Source organism: Oncorhynchus masou, chromosome 20, assembly GCF_036934945.1.
Source record: "Oncorhynchus masou masou isolate Uvic2021 chromosome 20, UVic_Omas_1.1, whole genome shotgun sequence".
In the NCBI taxonomy this organism is placed as follows: Eukaryota; Metazoa; Chordata; class Actinopteri; order Salmoniformes; family Salmonidae; genus Oncorhynchus; species Oncorhynchus masou.
The window spans coordinates 30,032,541-30,050,940 of record NC_088231.1 but is presented as its reverse complement, the minus strand read 5'-3'; the positions used below and the strand labels follow the sequence as shown (position 1 = coordinate 30,050,940).

At 37.5% G+C, this 18,400-nt stretch overlaps 1 protein-coding gene across 1 annotated transcript in view; it reads right to left on the bottom strand.

Annotated features, from left to right (window-relative positions):
* LOC135506629 (LIM and calponin homology domains-containing protein 1-like) overlaps window positions 1–18,400 on the bottom strand; it is a 171,309-nt gene that overhangs the window by 151,971 nt on the left and 938 nt on the right. Inside the window, exons 2-6 of the mRNA XM_064925950.1 lie at window positions 12,093–12,211; window positions 5,337–5,534; window positions 5,170–5,247; window positions 5,000–5,077; window positions 4,714–4,931 (exon numbers count right to left, since the gene is read on the bottom strand). Of these exons, the coding sequence (XP_064782022.1) occupies window positions 4,714–4,931; window positions 5,000–5,077; window positions 5,170–5,247; window positions 5,337–5,534; window positions 12,093–12,211 (691 nt within the window). The remainder of the gene's footprint in view (window positions 1–4,713; window positions 4,932–4,999; window positions 5,078–5,169; window positions 5,248–5,336; window positions 5,535–12,092; window positions 12,212–18,400) is intronic.

The following is an 18,400-nucleotide window of genomic DNA, read 5'->3' as shown; positions in this document are numbered from 1 at the left end:
CAGTCTGACTATCAGCAGTCTGACTATCAGCAGTCTCAGCAGTCTGACTATCAGCAGTCTCAGCAGTCTGACTATCAGCAGTCTGACTATCAGCACTCAGCAGTCTGACTATCAGCAGTCTGACTATCAGCAGTCTGACTATCAGCACTCAGCAGTCTGACTATCAGCAGTCTGACTATCAGCAGTCTCAGCAGTCTGACTATCAGCAGTCTCAGCAGTATCAGCAGTCTCAGCAGTCTGACTATCAGCAGTCTGACTATCAGCAGTCTGACTATCAGCAGTCTGACTATCAGCAGTATCAGCAGTCTCAGCAGTCTGACTATCAGCAGTCTGACTATCAGCAGTCTGACTATCAGCAGTCTGACTATCAGCAGTCTCAGCAGTCTGACTATCAGCAGTCTGACTATCAGCAGTCTGACTATCAACAGTATCAGCAGTCTGACTATCAGCAGTCTCAGCAGTCTGACTATCAGCAGTCTCAGCAGTCTGACTATCAGCAGTCTCAGCAGTCTGACTATCAGCAGTATCAGCAGTCTGACTATCAGCAGTCTCAGCAGTCTGACTATCAGCAGTATCAGCAGTCTGACTATCAGCAGTCTGACTATCAGCAGTCTGACTATCAGCAGTCTCAGCAGTCTGACTATCAGCAGTCTGACTATCAGCAGTATCAGCAGTCTGACTATCAGCAGTCTGACTATCAGCAGTCTCAGCAGTCTGACTATCAGCAGTCTCAGCAGTCTGACTATCAGCAGTATCAGCAGTCTGACTATCAGCAGTATCAGCAGTCTGACTATCAGCAGTCTGACTATCAGCAGTCTCAGCAGTCTGACTATCAGCAGTCTGACTATCAGCAGTATCAGCAGTCTGACTATCAGCAGTCTCAGCAGTCTGACTATCAGCAGTCTCAGCAGTCTGACTATCAGCAGTCTGACTATCAGCAGTCTGACTATCAGCAGTCTGACTATCAGCAGTCTGACTATCAGCAGTCTGACTATCAGCAGTCTGACTATCAGCAGTCTCAGCAGTCTGACTATCAGCAGTCTGACTAACAGCAGTCTGACTATCAGCACTCAGCAGTCTGACTATCAGCAGTCTGACTATCAGCACTCAGCAGTCTGACTATCAGCAGTCTGACTATCAGCAGTCTGACTATCGGCAGTCTCAGCAGTCTGACTATCAGCAGTCTGACTATCAGCAGTCTGACTATCAGCACTCAGCAGTCTGACTATCAGCAGTCTGACTATCAGCACTCAGCAGTCTGACTATCAGCAGTCTGACTATCAGCAGTCTGACTATCAGCACTCAGCAGTCTGACTATCAGCAGTCTGACTATCAGCAGTCTGACTATCGGCAGTCTCAGCAGTCTGACTATCAGCAGTCTCAGCAGTCTGACTATCAGCAGTCTCAGCAGTCTGACTATCGGCAGTCTCAGCAGTCTGACTATCAGCAGTCTCAGCAGTCTGACTATCAGCACTCAGCAGTCTGACTATCAGCAGTCTGACTATCAGCAGTCTGACTATCAGCAGTATCAGCAGTCTGACTATCAGCAGTCCCAGCAGTCTGACTATCAGCAGTATCAGCAGTCTGACTATCAGCAGTCTGACTATCAGCAGTCTCAGCAGTCTGACTATCGGCAGTCTCAGCAGTCTGACTATCAGCAGTCTCAGCAGTCTGACTATCAGCACTCAGCAGTCTGACTATCAGCAGTCTGACTATCAGCAGTCTGACTATCAGCAGTATCAGCAGTCTGACTATCAGCAGTCCCAGCAGTCTGACTATCAGCAGTATCAGCAGTCTGACTATCAGCAGTCTGACTATCAGCAGTCTCAGCAGTCTGACTATCAGCAGTCTGACTATCAGCAGTCTGACTATCAGCAGCCTGACTATCAGCAGTCTCAGCAGTCTGACTATCAGCAGTCTCAGCAGTCTGACTATCAGCAGTCTGACTATCAGCAGTCTCAGCAGTCTGACTATCAGCAGTCTCAGCAGTCTGACTATCAGCAGTCTGACTATCAACAGTATCAGCAGTCTGACTATCAACAGTATCAGCAGTCTGACTATCAGCAGTCTCAGCAGTCTGACTATCAGCAGTCTCAGCAGTCTGACTATCAGCAGTCTGACTATCAGCAGTCTCAGCAGTCTGACTATCAGCAGTCTGACTATCAGCAGTCTCAGCAGTCTGACTATCAGCAGTCTCAGCAGTCTGACTATCAGCAGTCTGACTATCAGCAGTCTGACTATCAACAGTATCAGCAGTCTGACTATCAGCAGTCTCAGCAGTCTGACTATCAGCAGTCTGACTATCAGCAGTCTGACTATCAGCAGTCTCAGCAGTCTGACTATCAGCAGTCTCAGCAGTCTGACTATCAGCAGTCTGACTATCAGCAGTCTCAGCAGTCTGACTATCAGCAGTCTGACTATCAGCAGTATCAGCAGTATCAGCAGTCTGACTATCAGCAGTCTCAGCAGTCTGACTATCAGCAGTCTCAGCAGTCTGACTATCAGCAGTCTCAGCAGTCTGACTATCAGCAGTCTGACTATCAGCAGTATCAGCAGTCTGACTATCAGCAGTCTCAGCAGCCTGACTATCAGCAGTCTCAGCAGTCTGACTATCAGCAGTCTGACTATCAGCAGTATCAGCAGTCTGACTATCAGCAGTCTGACTATCAGCAGTATCAGCAGTCTGACTATCAGCAGTCTCAGCAGTCTGACTATCAGCAGTCTGACTATCAGCAGTATCAGCAGCCTGACTATCAGCAGTCTCAGCAGTCTGACTATCAGCAGTCTGACTATCAGCAGTCTCAGCAGTCTGACTATCAGCAGTCTCAGCAGTCTGACTATCAGCAGTCTGACTATCAGCAGTCTGACTATCAGCAGTCTCAGCAGTCTGACTATCAGCAGTCTGACTATCAGCAGTATCAGCAGTCTGACTATCAGCAGTCTGACTATCAGCAGTCTGACTATCAGCAGTCTGACTATCAGCAGTATCAGCAGTCTGACTATCAGCAGTCTCAGCAGTCTGACTATCAGCAGTCTGACTATCAGCAGTCTGACTATCAGCAGTCTCAGCAGTCTGACTATCAGCAGTATCAGCAGTCTGACTATCAGCAGTCTGACTATCAGCAGTCTGACTATCAGCAGTCTGACTATCAGCAGTCTGACTATCAGCAGTCTGACTATCAGCAGTCTCAGCAGTCTGACTATCAGCAGTCTGACTATCAGCAGTCTCAGCAGTCTGACTATCAGCAGTATCAGCAGTCTGACTATCAGCAGTCTGACTATCAGCAGTCTGACTATCAGCAGTCTCAGCAGTCTGACTATCAGCAGTCTGACTATCAGCAGTCTCAGCAGTCTGACTATCAGCAGTCTCAGCAGTCTGACTATCAGCGGTATCAGCAGTCTCAGCAGTCTGACTATCGGCAGTCTCAGCAGTCTGACTATCAGCAGTATCAGCAGTCTGACTATCAGCAGTCTCAGCAGTCTGACTATCAGCAGTCTGACTATCAGCAGTCTCAGCAGTCTGACTATCAGCAGTATCAGCAGTCTGACTATCAGCAGTATCAGCAGTCTGACTATCAGCAGTCTGACTATCAGCAGTCTGACTATCAGCAGTCTGACTATCAGCAGTCTGACTATCAGCAGTCTGACTATCAGCAGTCTCAGCAGTCTGACTATCAGCAGTCTGACTATCAGCAGTCTGACTATCAGCAGTCTCAGCAGTCTGACTATCAGCAGTATCAGCAGTCTGACTATCAGCAGTCTGACTATCAGCAGTCTGACTATCAGCAGTCTCAGCAGTCTGACTATCAGCAGTCTCAGCAGTCTGACTATCAGCAGTCTCAGCAGTCTGACTATCAGCAGTCTCAGCAGTCTGACTATCAGCAGTCTGACTATCAGCAGTCTGACTATCAGCAGTCTCAGCAGTCTGACTATCAGCAGTCTCAGCAGTCTGACTATCAGCAGTATCAGCAGTCTGACTATCAGCAGTCTGACTATCAGCAGTCTGACTATCAGCAGTCTCAGCAGTCTGACTATCAGCAGTCTGACTATCAGCAGTCTCAGCAGTCTGACTATCAGCAGTCTCAGCAGTCTGACTATCAGCGGTATCAGCAGTCTCAGCAGTCTGACTATCGGCAGTCTCAGCAGTCTGACTATCAGCAGTATCAGCAGTCTGACTATCAGCAGTCTCAGCAGTCTGACTATCAGCAGTCTGACTATCAGCAGTCTCAGCAGTCTGACTATCAGCAGTATCAGCAGTCTGACTATCAGCAGTATCAGCAGTCTGACTATCAGCAGTCTGACTATCAGCAGTCTGACTATCAGCAGTCTGACTATCAGCAGTCTGACTATCAGCAGTCTGACTATCAGCAGTCTCAGCAGTCTGACTATCAGCAGTCTGACTATCAGCAGTCTGACTATCAGCAGTCTCAGCAGTCTGACTATCAGCAGTATCAGCAGTCTGACTATCAGCAGTCTGACTATCAGCAGTCTGACTATCAGCAGTCTCAGCAGTCTGACTATCAGCAGTCTCAGCAGTCTGACTATCAGCAGTCTCAGCAGTCTGACTATCAGCAGTCTCAGCAGTCTGACTATCAGCAGTATCAGCAGTCTGACTATCAGCAGTATCAGCAGTCTGACTATCAGCAGTCTGACTATCAGCAGTATCAGCAGTATCAGCAGTCGTCAGATGACGTTGTTTCACGTTGTGGTTACAGGTTGCTGCATCAAAGACCCTGTACCTGGAGACAGGAACTCACGGGTATCTGGAGGCAGGAACTCACGGGTATCTGGAGGCAGGAACTCATGGGTATCTGGAGACAGGAACTCACGGGTATCTGGAGACAGCAACTCACGGGTATCTGGAGACAGGAACTCACGGGTATCTGGAGGCAGGAACTCACGGGTATCTGGAGACAGGAACTCACGGGTACCTGGAGACAGGAACTCACGGGTATCTGGAGACAGGAACTCACGGGTATATCTGGAGGCAGGAACTCACGGGTACCTGGAGACAGGAACTCATGGGTATCTGGAGACAGGAACTCACGGGTATCTGGAGACAGGAACTCACGGGTATCTGGAGACAGGAACTCACGGGTATGTGGAGACAGGAACTCACGGGTATATCTGGAGGCAGGAACTCACGGGTATCTGGAGACAGGAACTCACGGGTATCTGTAGACAGGAACTCACGGGTATCTGTAGACAGGAACTCATGGGTATCTGGAGACAGGAACTCACGGGTATCTGGAGACAGGAAATCACGGGTATCTGTAGACAGGAACTCACGGTACCTGGAGACAGGAACTCACGGGTATCTGGAGACAGGAACTCACGGGTATCTGGAGACAGGAACTCACGGGTATCTGGAGACAGGAACTCACGGGTATCTGGAGACAGGAACTCACGGGTACCTGGAGGCAGGAACTCACGGGTATCTGGAGGCAGGAACTCATGGGTATCTGGAGACAGGAACTCACGGGTATCTGGAGACAGGAACTCACGGGTATCTGGAGACAGGAACTCACGGGTATCTGGAGACAGGAACTCACGGGTATCTGGAGACAGGAACTCACGGGGAGGCCGTGTCTTCTCTCATTTTTTCGTCTACTCTCATTTCCTGTTTGCCGAGTGGCTCGTGGTCCGGCTCACTTGTCAAGGGGGGATATGATAGAGGCTATTTCCTATAATTGGTTTTGTCAAAATTTTGATTCAGCATGTCAAGCAGTTCATTATTTTAAATGCGCAACTTGCATGCATAATATAGCTGAAGGAACACCTCTAAAACCTGGTACTTTCCCTACCCCCTAGGGGGCCGTATGTTCACCTACGTCATTGATTTGGCAGAGAGAAAGGAACTTAAGAGGTACTGTCTAATTGATAGATTCACCAGATGGGGGGAGGCATTTCCCCCTTCACAACATATAACAACATAATCATAATATATTCAATATATTCATTACCACAATATAATCATGACCACAACTTAACAATATATTAATTGCCACAGTATAATCATAACCACAATATAACAATATAATCATAACCACAATATAATCACAATCACAATATAACAATATAATTATAACCACAATATAATCATAACCACAATATAATCATAACCACAATATAATCATAACCACAATATAACAATATAATCATAATCACAATATAATCATAACCACAATATAATCATAAACACAATATAATCATAACCACAATATAATCATAACCACAATATAATCACAATCACAATATAATCATAACCACAATATAATCATAACCACAATATAATCACAATCACAATATAACAATATAATTATAACCACAATATAATCATAACCACAATATAATCATAACCACAATATAATCATAACCACAATATAATTATAACCACAATATAACAATATAATCATAACCACATTATAACAATATAATTATAACCACAATATAACGATATAATTATAACCACAATATAATTATAACCACAATATAACAATATCAACATAACCACAATATAACAATATAATTATAACCACAATATAACAATATAATCATAACCACAATATAATTATAACCACAATATAACAATATAATTATAACCACAATATAATCATAATCACAATATAACAATATAATAATAACCACAATATAACAATATAATTATAACAACAATATAATTATAACCACAATATGACAATATAATCATAACCACAATATAATCATAATCACAATATAACAATATAATCATAACTACAATATAATCATAATCACAATATAAAAATATAATCACACCACAATATAACAATATAATTATAACCACAATATAACAATATAATTATAACCACAATATAATTATAACCACAATATAACAATGGAATTTTAACCACAATATAACAATATCATCATAACCACAATATAACAATATAATTATAACCAGAATATAATCTTAAACACAATATAATCTTAACCACAATATAATCATAACCAAAATATAACAATATAATTATAACCACAATATAACAATATAATTATAACCACAATATAATCATAACCACAATATAACAATATAAGTATAACCACAATATAACAATGTAATTATAACCACAATATAATCATAACCACAATATAACAATATAAGTATAACCACAATATAACAATGTAATTATAACCACAATATAATCATAACCACAATATAACAATATAATTATAACCACAATATAGTTATAACCACAATAAAACAATATAATTATAACCACAATATAACGATATAATTATAACCACAATATAACAATATAATTATAACCACAATATAATTATAACCACAATATAACAATATCATTATAACCACAATATAACAATGTAATTATAAACACAAAATAACCTTAATCACAATATAACAATATAATTATAAACACAATATAAAAATATAATCATAACCACAATATAATCAAAACCACAATATAACAATATAATCATAACCACAATTTAACAATATAATTATAACCACAATATAACCATATAATTATAACCACAATATAACAGTATAATCATAACCACAATATAATTATAACCACAATATAACAATGTAATTATAACCACAATTTAACAATATAATTATAACCACAATATAACAATATAATTATAATCACAATATAACAATATAATTATAACCACAAAATAACAGTATAATCATAACCACAATATAATTATAACCACAATATAACAATGTAATTATAACCACAATTTAACAATATAATTATAACTACAATATAATCATAACCACAATATAACAGTATAATCATAACCACAATATAATTAAAACCACAATATAACAATGTAATTATAACCACAATTTAACAATATAATTATAACCACAATATAATCATAACCACAATATAACAATATAATTATAACCACAATATAATTATAACCACAATATAACAATGTAATTATAACCACAATTTAACAATATAATTATAACCACAATATAACAATATAATTATAACCACAATGTAACAGTATAATCATAACCACAATATAATATAACCACAATATAACAATGTAATTATAACCACAATTTAACAATATAATTATAACCACAATATAACAATATAATCATAACCACAATATAACAATATAATTATAACCACAATATAACAATATAATTATAACCACAATATAACAGTATAATCATAACCACAATATAATTATAACCACAATATAACAATGTAATTATAACCACAATTTAACAATGTAATTATAACCACAATATAACAATATAATTATAACCACAATATAACAGTATAATCATAACCACAATATAATTATAACCACAATATAACAATGTAATTATAACCACAATTGAACAATATAATTATAACCACAATATAACAATATAATTATAACCACAATATAACAGTATAATCATAACCACAATATAATTATAACCACAATATAACAATGTAATTATAACCACAATTTAACAATATAATTATAACCACAATATAATCATAACCACAATATAATTATAACCACAATATAACAATGTAATTATAACCACAATATAACAATATAATTATAACCACAATATAATCATAACCACAATATCATTATAACCACAATATAATTATAACCACAATATAACAATGTAATTATAACCACAATATAACAATATAATTATAACCACAATATAATCACAACCACAAGATCATTATAACCACAATATAATTATAACCACAATATAACAATGTAATTATAACCACAAGATAATCATAACCACAATATAATTATAACCACAATATAACAATGTAATTATAACCACAATATAACAATATAATCTTAACCACAATATAATCATAACCACAATATAACAATATAATCTTAACCACAATATAATTATAACCACAATATAACAATATAATTATAACCACAATATAACAATGTAATTATAACCACAATATAACAATGTAATTATAACCACAATATAATCACAACCACAAGATCAATATAACCACAATATAATTATAACCACAATATAACAATGTAATTATAACCACAATTTAACAATATAATTATAACCACAATATAATCATAACCACAATATAATTATAACCACAATATAACAATGTAATTATAACCACAATATAACAATATAATTATAACCACAATATAATCATAACCACAATATCATTATAACCACAATATAATTATAACCACAATATAACAATGTAATTATAACCACAATATAACAATATAATTATAATCACAACCACAAGATCATTATAACCACAATATAATTATAACCACAATATAACAATGTAATTATAACCACAAGATAATCATAACCACAATATAATTATAACCACAATATAACAATGTAATTATAACCACAATATAACAATGAAATTATAACCACAATATAACAATATCATCATAACCACAATATAACAATATAATTATAACCACAATATAACAATATAATTATAACCACAATATAACAATATAATTCTAACCACAATATAACAATATAATCTTAACCACAATATAATCATAACCACAATATAACAATATAATCTTAACCACAATATAATTATAACCACAATATAACAATATAATTATAACCACAATATAACAATGTAATTATAACCACAATATAACAATATAATTATAACCACAATATAATCACAACCACAAGATCATTATAACCACAATATAATTATAACCACAATATAACAATGTAATTATAACCACAAGATAATCATAACCACAATATTATTATAACCACAATATAACAATGTAATTATAACCACAATATAACAATGAAATTATAACCACAATATAACAATATCATCATAACCACAATATAACAATATAATTATAACCACAATATAACAATGTAATTATAACCACAATATAACAATATAATTATAACCACAATATAACAATGTAATTATAACCACAATATAACAATATAATTATAACCACAATATAACAATGTAATTATAAACACAATATAATCATAATCACAATATAACAATACAATTATAACCACAATATAACAATATAATCATAACCACAATTTAATCAAAACCACAATATAATCATAACAACAATATAACAATATAATTATAACCACAATTGAACAATATAATTATAACCACAATATAACAATATAATTATAACCACAATATAACAATATAATTATAACCACAATATAATCATAACCACAATATAATTATAACCACAATATAATTATAACCACAATATAATCATAACCACAATATAATCATAACCACAATATAATCATAACCACAATATAATTATAACCACAATATAACAATATAATTATAACCACAATATAATCATAACCACAAAATAATTATAACCACAATATAATTATAACCACAATATAATCATAACCACAATATAACAATGTAATCATAACCACAATAGAACAATGTAATTATAACCACAATATAATCATAACCACAATATAACAATGTAATTATAACCACAATATAACAATATAATCATAACCACAATATAATTATAGCCAGAATATATCAATGTAATTATAACCACAATATAACAATATAATCATAACCACAATATAATTATAGCCACAATATATCAATGTAATTATAACCACAATATAATTATAACCACAATATAACAATATAATTATAACAACAATATAACAATATAATCATAACCACAATATAATTATAGCCACAATATATCAATGTAATTATAACCACAATATAATTATAACCACAATATAACAATATAATCATAACCACAATATAACAATATAATCAAAACCACAATATAACAATATAATTATAACCACAATATAATCATAACCACAATACAATTATAACCACAAGATAACAATATAATTATAACCATAATATAACAATATAATTATAACCACAATATAATCATAACCACCATATAACAATATAATTATAACCACAATATAACAATATAATTATAACCACAATATAACAATATAATCATAACCACAATATAATCATAACCACCACATAACAATATAATTATAACCATAATATAACAATATAATCATAACCACAATATAATTAGAACCACAATATAATCATAACCACAATATAACAATATAATTATAACCACAAGATAACAATATAATTAGAACCACAATATAACAATATAATTATAACCACAATATAACAATATAATTATAACCACAATATAACAATATAATTATAACCACAATATAACAATATAATCATAACCACAATATAATCATAACCACAATATAACAATATAATTATAACCACAATATAACAATATAATTATAACCACAATATAACAATATAATTATAACCACAATATAACAATATAATTATAACCACAATATAACAATATAATCATAACCACAATATAATCATAACCACAATATAACAATATAATTATAACCACAATATAACAATACAATTATAACCACAATATAATCATAACCACAATATAACAATATAATTATAACCACAATATAACAATATAATCATAACCACAATATAATCATAACCACAATATAACAATATAATTATAACCACAATATTACAATATAATCATAACCACAATATAATTATAACCACAATATAACAATATAATTATAACCACAATATAACAATATAATTATAACCACAATATAACAATATAATCATAACCACAATATAATGATAACCACAATATAACAATATAATCATAACCACAATATAACAATGTAATCATAACCACAATATAATTATAACCACAATTTAACAATATAATCATAACCACAATATAATCATAATCACAATATAATCATAACCACAATATAATCATAACAATAATATAGTCATAACCACAATATAATCATAACAATAATATAGTCATAACCACAATATAATCATAACAATAATATAGTCATAACCACAATATAGTCATAACCAACCAGCCATGACATGATCCTAACCATAACAGAGTGTGTGCGTGTTTGTGTGTGTGTGTGCATTCGTGCGAGTGTGTGTGCGTGCGTGCGAGTGTGTGTGTGTAGTGCAGTGGTTTACAGCCTGACTGTGCGTGGGTCCTACGGCGACAGGGCTGTTTCCATGGTGACCCCAGAACCTGGCCCGAGGTCAACACTCTAAAGGTCAACGCAAAGCCTTGTGTGTACTGCGTCTGGCCCCTGAGCAAGGACACAGAGGGAGAAATAGAGAGAGAGAGGCAGAGACAGAGAGAGAGAGACAGAGATTGAGAGACAGAGAGAGAGATACAGAGCGAGAGACAGAGACAGAGAGAGAGACAGAGAGAGAGAGAGAGTTCTGTCTCTCCTCTCCTCTCTCTGTTCTGTCTCTTCTCTCTCTGTTCTATCTCTCCTCTCCTCTCTCTGTTCTGTCTCTCCTCTCCTCTCTCTGTTCTGTCTCTCCTCTCCTCTCTCTGTTCTGTCTCTCCTCTCTCTGTTCTGTCTCTCCTCTCCTCATCTCTCATCTCATCTCATCTCATCTCCTCTCCTCTCTGTTTTCTGTCTATTCTCTCTCTGTTCTGTCTCTCCTCTCCTCCCCTCTCTCTGTTCTGTCTCTTCTCTCTCTGTTCTGTCTCTCCTCTCCCAGTTCTCTACCTCTCCTCTCCACTCCACTCCTCTCCTCTCCTCTCCCAAGTTCTCTACCTCTCCTCTCCTCTCCTCCCCTCTCCTCTCCTCTCCTCTCCCAAGTTCTCTACCTCTCCTCTCCTCTCCCAGTTCTCTACCTCTCCTCTCCTCATCCAAACTATGCATATGATATTTAGAGTGGATCCAGATGGATTATCACTGAAGCCATGTGTGTGTGTGTGTGTGTACGTGTGTACGTGTGTGTGTGTGTGTGTGTGTGTGTGTGTGTGTGTGTGTGTGTGTGTGTGTGTGTGTGTGTGTGTGTGTGTGTGTGTTAGTTTCTATCTGGGATGAGTCTTTTGTCGGGACGACTTTTAGAGGAACCTCTCGCCCACCCAGAGTTATGACCTGACGAGAGGAGAGACTGAACTGCTGTAAATACCAACAGCTGACAGACAGACAGACACACACACACACACACACACACACGTCAGCTGATTCCCACAGCTCTGCCAGGCCAAAGAGGAAGTCTGGCCAATGGTGGAGTCATGGAACAAATCTACCACCCTACACACACACACACACACACACACACACCACACACACACACACACACACACACACACACACACACACACACACACATCCTTAAAGTGTGAACCATCTCTTTAAAGGTAGAGCCCCACTTCCTCAGGTCATCTCTATAAAAGCTAAAGGAAACCTGTCCCTCCCAATCTCTTTCCCATCAGACACCACGCTGACTTCCTCTTCCTGGATGGGGATGAGGACAGTTTGGAATGTTGAGTGAGAGGACAATATTAGTCACACACTCTGTCATTCAACACACACTCTCATAAAGTACAAATGCACGTTCTCAGAAACACACACACACACTAGTACGTACACACATACATGCCCAGGCCATTTATTATGTTGTGATGTCCACTGTGTTAACCGGAAACACACTACCTGCCAATAGAAGGTTTAATGTGTTGTGTGATGTCCACTGTGTTAACCAGAAACACACTACCTGCCAATAGAAGGTTTAATGTGTTGTGTGTGATGTCCACTGTGTTAACCAGAAACACACTACCTGCCAATAGAAGGTGTAATGTGTTGTGTGATGTCCACTGTGTTAACCAGAAACACACTACCTGCCAATAGAAGGTTTAATGTGTTGTGTGATGTCCACTGTGTTAACCAGAAACACACTACCTGCCAATAGAAGGTTTAATGTGTTGTGTGTGATGTCCACTGTGTTAACCAGAAACACACTACCTGCCAATAGAAGGTGTAATGTGTTGTGTGATGTCCACTGTGTTAACCAGAAACACACTACCTGCCAATAGAAGGTGTAATGTGTTGTGTGATGTCCACTGTGTTAACCAGAAACACACTACCTGCCAATAGAAGGTTGAATGTGTTGTGTGTGATGTCCACTGTGTTAACCAGAAACACACTACCTGCCAATAGAAGGTTTAATGTGTTGTGTGTGATGTCCACTGTGTTAACCAGAAACACACTACCTGCCAATAGAAGGTTTAATGTGTTGTGTGATGTCCACTGTGTTAACCAGAAACACACTACCTGCCAATAGAAGGTTTAATGTGTTGTGTGATGTCCACTGTGTTAACCAGAAACACACTACCTGCCAATAGAAGGTTGAATGTGTTGTGTGATGTCCACTGTGTTAACCAGAAACACACTACCTGCCAATAGAAGGTTTAATGTGTTGTGTGATGTCCACTGTGTTAACCAGAAACACACTACCTGCCAATAGAAGGTTTAATGTGTTGTGTGTGATGTCCACTGTGTTAACCAGAAACACACTACCTGCCAATAGAAGGTTTAATGTGTTCTGATGTCCACTGTGTTAACCAGAAACACACTACCTGCCAATAGAAGGTTGAATGTGTTGTGTGATGTCCACTGTGTTAACCAGAAACACACTACCTGCCAATAGAAGGTTGAATGTGTTGTGTGTGATGTCCACTGTGTTAACCAGAAACACACTACCTGCCAATAGAAGGTTTAATGTGTTGTGTGTGATGTCCACTGTGTTAACCAGAAACACACTACCTGCCAATAGAAGGTGTAATGTGTTGTGTGATGTCCACTGTGTTAACCAGAAACACACTACCTGCCAATAGAAGGTTGAATGTGTTGTGTGTGATGTCCACTGTGTTAACCAGAAACACACTACCTGCCAATAGAAGGTTTAATGTGTTGTGTGATGTCCACTGTGTTAACCAGAAACACACTACCTGCCAATAGAAGGTTTAATGTGTTGTGTGATGTCCACTGTGTTAACCAGAAACACACTACCTGCCAATAGAAGGTTGAATGTGTTGTGTGATGTCCACTGTGTTAACCAGAAACACACTACCTGCCAATAGAAGGTTTAATGTGTTGTGTGTGATGTCCACTGTGTTAACCAGAAACACACTACCTGCCAATAGAAGGTTTAATGTGTTGTGTGATGTCCACTGTGTTAACCAGAAACACACTACCTGCCAATAGAAGGTTTAATGTGTTGTGTGATGTCCACTGTGTTAACCAGAAACACACTACCTGCCAATAGAAGGTTGAATGTGTTGTGTGATGTCCACTGTGTTAACCAGAAACACACTACCTGCCAATAGAAGGTTTAATGTGTTGTGTGATGTCCACTGTGTTAACCAGAAACACACTACCTGCCAATAGAAGGTTTAATGTGTTGTGTGTGATGTCCACTGTGTTAACCAGAAACACACTACCTGCCAATAGAAGGTTTAATGTGTTGTGATGTCCACTGTGTTAACCAGAAACACACTACCTGCCAATAGAAGGTTTAATGTGTTGTGTGATGTCCACTGTGTTAACCAGAAACACACTACCTGCCAATAGAAGGTTTAATGTGTTGTGTGTGATGTCCACTGTGTTAACCAGAAACACACTACCTGCCAATAGAAGGTTTAATGTGTTGTGTGATGTCCACTGTGTTAACCAGAAACACACTACCTGCCAATAGAAGGTTTAATGTGTTGTGTGATGTCCACTGTGTTAACCAGAAACACACTACCTGCCAATAGAAGGTTTAATGTGTTGTGTGTGATGTCCACTGTGTTAACCAGAAACACACTACCTGCCAATAGAAGGTTTAATGTGTTGTGTGTGATGTCCACTGTGTTAACCAGAAACACACTACCTGCCAATAGAAGGTTTAATGTGTTGTGTGTGATGTCCACTGTGTTAACCAGAAACACACTACCTGCCAATAGAAGGTTTAATGTGTTGTGTGTGATGTCCACTGTGTTAACCAGAAACACACTACCTGCCAATAGAAGGTTTAATGTGTTGTGTGATGTCCACTGTGTTAACCAGAAACACACTACCTGCCAATAGAAGGTTTAATGTGTTGTGTGTGATGTCCACTGTGTTAACCAGAAACACACTACCTGCCAATAGAAGGTTTAATGTGTTGTGTGATGTCCACTGTGTTAACCAGAAACACACTACCTGCCAATAGAAGGTTTAATGTGTTGTGTGTGATGTCCACTGTGTTAACCAGAAACACACTACCTGCCAATAGAAGGTTTAATGTGTTGTGTGATGTCCACTGTGTTAACCAGAAACACACTACCTGCCAATAGAAGGTTGAATGTGTTGTGTGTGATGTCCACTGTGTTAACCAGAAACACACTACCTGCCAACTTTAATGTGTTGTGTGATGTCCACTGTTAAACAGAAACACACTACCTGCCAATAGAAGGTTTAATGTGTGTGATGTCCACTGTGTTAACCAGAAACACACTACCTGCCAATAGAAGGTTTAATGTGTTGTGTGATGTCCACTGTGTTAACCAGAAACACACTGCCTGCCAATAGAAGGTTTAATGTGTTGTGTGATGTCCCTCTGTTAACCAGAAACACACTACCTGCCAATAGAAGGTTTAATGTGTTGTGTGATGTCCACTGTGTTAACCAGAAACACACTACCTGCCAATAGAAGGTTTAATGTGTTGTGTGATGTCCACTGTGTTAACCAGAAACACACTACCTGCCAATAGAAGGTTTAATGTGTTGTGTGATGTCCACTGTGTTAACCAGAAACACACTACCTGCCAATAGAAGGTTTAATGTGTTGTGTGATGTCCACTGTGTTAACCAGAAACACACTACCTGCCAATAGAAGGTTGAATGTGTTGTGTGTGATGTCCACTGTGTTAACCAGAAACACACTACCTGCCAATAGGAGGTTTAATGTGTTGTGTGATGTCCACTGTGTTAACCAGAAACACACTACCTGCCAATAGAAGGTTGAATGTGTTGTGATGTCCACTGTGTTCTCAACTTGCCTACCTTTTTAAATAAAGGTGAAATAAAATTAAATAAATAAATTAAACAAGGTGTGCGGCCTGTATTAGTGTCATTTGTAAAGGAACGAGAGAGAGGGCTGGGGACATGAGGGTTAGACTATATAAACACTGTTTCACTAGTGAGAAGGAGAGGGGGAGAGAGAGAGTAGAGAGAGAGAGACAGAGGCAGACCTGGCTCTCAAGAGAAGACAGGCTATGTGCTCACTGCCCACAAAATGAGGTGGAAACTGAGCTGAACTTCCTAACCTCCTGCCCAATGTATGACCATATTAGAGAGACATATTTCCCTCAGATTACACAGACCCACAAATAACTCGAGAACAAATCAAGTTTTGATAAACTCCCATATCTACTGGGTGAAATACCACAGTGATTCATCACAGCAGCAAGATTTGTGACCTGTTGCCACGAGAAAAGGGCAACCAGTGAAGAACCAACACCATTGTAAATACAACCTATATTTATGTTTATTTATACTTTGTACCCTATTTGCACATCGTTACAACACTGAATATAAACATAATGTGATATTTCCAAGTGTCTCTATACTTTTGGAACTTTTGTGAATGTGCTGTTTACTGTGAATTTGTTATTGTTTATTTCACTTTTGTTTATTATCTACTTCACTTGCTTTGGCAACATTAACATGTGTTTCCCATGCCAATAAAGGCCTTTGAATTTAATTGAAATTGAGAGGTAGAGACAGAGAGAGAGAAAGAGAGAGAAAGAGAAAGAGAAAGAGAGACAGAGAGAGAGAGACAGAGAGAGATGAAGAGAGAGAGAGACAGAAAGACAGAGAGATAGAGAGAGAGAGAGAGAGAGAGAGAGAGAGAGAGAGAGAGAGAGAGACAGAGAGATGAAGAGAGAGAGAGACAGAGAGACAGACAGAGAGAGAGAGAGAGAGAGAGAGAGAGAGAGAGAGAGAGAGAGAGAGAGAGACAAAGACAGAGAGATGAAGAGAGAGAGACAGAGAGAGAGAGAGAGAGAGAGAGAGAGACACACAGAGAGAGAGTGAGTAGAGAGAGAGACAGAGCCAGAGAGATGAAGAGAGAGAGAGAGAGAGAGACAAAGACAGAGGGATGAAGAGAGAGAGACAGAGAGAGGGAGAGAGAGAGACAGAGAGAGAGAGAGAGAGACACAGAGACAGAGTAGAGAGAGAGACATAGACAGAGAGATGAAAAGAGAGAAAGAGAGACAGAGACAGAGAGATGAAGAGAGTGTGGATGAATGGAGAGGCAGAGGCCAGGTTGGCATTCTCCTGGAGGGAGAGCTGGAAACTCAACACTATGTCTCAAGACCAGAGACCCCCCACACACACACAGAGAGAGAGACACTCACACACACACACACACAGAGAGTATAAGGTCAGATGCAGTAGATATTGCAGGTATTTACAGCGCTGAGTGTGTGTGTGTGTGTGTGTGTGTGT